General features: G+C 41.2%; 1 protein-coding gene across 1 annotated transcript in view; it reads right to left on the bottom strand.

Annotated features, from left to right (window-relative positions):
• Positions 1–2,339, bottom strand: part of LOC125026882 (protein starmaker-like) — a 9,522-nt gene extending 7,183 nt beyond the window's left edge. The window contains exons 1-4 of the mRNA XM_047615482.1: positions 2,300–2,339; positions 2,103–2,168; positions 904–999; positions 432–604 (exon numbers count right to left, since the gene is read on the bottom strand). Coding sequence (XP_047471438.1) covers positions 432–604; positions 904–999; positions 2,103–2,168; positions 2,300–2,339 — 375 coding nt within the window. The remainder of the gene's footprint in view (positions 1–431; positions 605–903; positions 1,000–2,102; positions 2,169–2,299) is intronic.
• Between the last annotated feature and the right edge of the window lie 161 nt (positions 2,340–2,500).

Genomic DNA, 2,500 nt, shown 5'->3' with positions numbered 1-2,500 from the left:
AATTATCTAATAGATCTTGAGGTGACCTTGCATAATACTTAAACTAGCAACTAGTAAAAGGTTTCGGAATCCGAATCGACCTATGTTCCGGTGGCTGACTCGAGCTCACTCCTTGGCTGAATCCGACCGCTCCGCCACCTGGCTTTCAGTCAGCCACTCCGCCATATTGTACAGCTCGAATTTTGCGTGTCTCTGCCTATGGTCACACTCGGCTAAGTATTTTATATTGGTGTATTTTACACATTCCAGGATGTTTAGGTTAGGAGTAGGATTGTGTTTTGTTTTTCTAATCTATATATACTAATGTACTATTAATGAACATAAAATAAATGGTGAATATAGTTACTTTGTTCATCCATGTGTTTTCTTTTTACCCGGACAAAAGTTTGGACTGGCTATGGGCCCCAGATAGTATCCTAGGCTTTAAATACGCCATAACACTTGGTGGGGTCGTCCTTGGTTTGGTCGTCTTTGATGTGGTCGTTCTTGACATGCTCGTTGTTAGTATGCTCGTCCTTGGTGTGGTCGCCCTTGGTGTGATCGTCCTTAGTGTGATCAAAGTTCAAGCTAAAATGACCTTTACACCACTCCTTTTCCACCTTGACTTTTACCCGTGTCGTATATCATTTAACTGTGATATTAAGTTTCGTTTCTTTCGTTATTGTATGTTACTGTTGTTGTTGATGATGGTGTTGTTGATGGTGATGATGTTGTTGCCGTCGTTGTTGTTCAATTGTACTGTATATTCTCATATTAATTGTTATTTCATATCTTTTTAAGGAAACAACTTAATTAATATTCCTTTCTATCATATATCCTCTACACGTAGAAAGACTTAGGGCATTTTCTTCCACGATTCTGAATGGGAAAAAAAATAGTCGAACTTAATTTTCCCATTTTTACTTCTGTACTCTTCATAAACTTGTGTAGGGTTTGCCTCACTCACTTTGGAAGCGAATCTGCAAACTTCAAATCCCAAAGTTTCATTAAGAATGAAGTCTGAAAAAATGTACATCAAGAGATTTCTGCAGGAATTTCTTTCTTTTTTTCCTTCCATCCTTCTTTCTTTCTTTCTTTCTTTCTTCCTTTCTTTCTTTTCTTTCTTTCATCATCTTTTCAAGTCAAGGATACCAGAAGTGAAAGTTAGGCCTCTCTCAAAACTTTTGTTTGAATATTGAATCCTGGAAGTAATCAAAGAAATTCATATTTGAAAATGTTGAAGTTGGTAAGGCAGAGTTTTTGTTTGTAAATAAAAATCGTATTTATTAGCATTAACGTGATTTGTTCATGTAAAAAAAAAAAAAAAAAAAATAGAGTAAAAGACTATTTGCTTTATATAGGCATACTAAGGTAAAGGTTACAATAAATCATCATCATCATCAGGGGGCTAACATCGACGGGGCGCATGGCCGCATCCACCACCCACGGGGGTTACTTATGGCGAGTCTCCAGGCAGGCCTCGGCCCATCTCTTACTCCTCCCAATAGGACTGGTCGAGCTGCCCAAGCCATGACCTCCTAGCTTGTTCCATGGGCCTCCTCCACCCAAGATTGTCTCGCAAAGAGACAACCTGATGGGCAGGGTTATCCACAGGGAAACAAGCTAGGTGCCCATACAGCCTAAGTTGGCGGTCACGGATTACGCAAATAACAGATCCCATGCCAGTCTCACAGTGTAGCCGTTGGTTGGACACATGGTCCTGCCAACTGTAACCCATGGTCCGGCATAGGGACTTGTTACAAAAGGCTTTCTTTGATGGACTTTTTGGCTATCAACCAGCGGCATGTGACCAAGGTTATTAAGTCAATGGATCCTATTCACCATTTCAATCTATCTAGATAAGGTCATAAAGTTTTGTCTCCCTTGTAAAAGTGATTACTTTACTGGTGATTCTTTCATCATCTGATGATTTATCTAATAATGTTTTTTTTTCGGAAATAATTTTTTAGTCTTTGTCAATGGATTCTGTATTGATTGCAGACTAAAAGACATCAAGATGAGACTCCAAGGCACTAGACAGCATCCAGGTTTCGCTTCCATAAAGCAAAACTGGCAGTATCAAGACCTTGAAGACACGTAGCTTGGTCCTTGTACATAAGTACAAATGCTCATGTTGATCGAGTTCATGGCTACTGCTACCAGACCATTCAATCTGCTGACTTCTTGGTCTGACAACCAAGAGACACAGCCTTGCCTCACCTCTGAATTAACCGGGAAGAAGATCGACAGGGCATGACTACTCCCTGGAGATGATGACCATCACCCCGGCCCAACTAATAGTAAGTATACCCCCTCATACTGATCGTTCCAGGTCTTCTCACATCTGAGAGGGCAGCCATTTCTATTCCCAACCACGTCAGTTCCCTCGATAGTAGAGGTAACCGCTCATCCCGCCACAAGGACCAGATGTTCAAATACTTACCTGGATAGCTCATCTGAAGCTAAACCTTGGGCAGTCGCTCCAGGTGGACATCACCTCTGCATCCCCCGCCGACGCTGC

The sequence above is a fragment of the Penaeus chinensis genome, chromosome 7, assembly GCF_019202785.1.
Source record: "Penaeus chinensis breed Huanghai No. 1 chromosome 7, ASM1920278v2, whole genome shotgun sequence".
NCBI lineage: Eukaryota > Metazoa > Arthropoda > Malacostraca > Decapoda > Penaeidae > Penaeus > Penaeus chinensis.
This window is presented reverse-complemented; position numbering and strand designations above follow the sequence as displayed.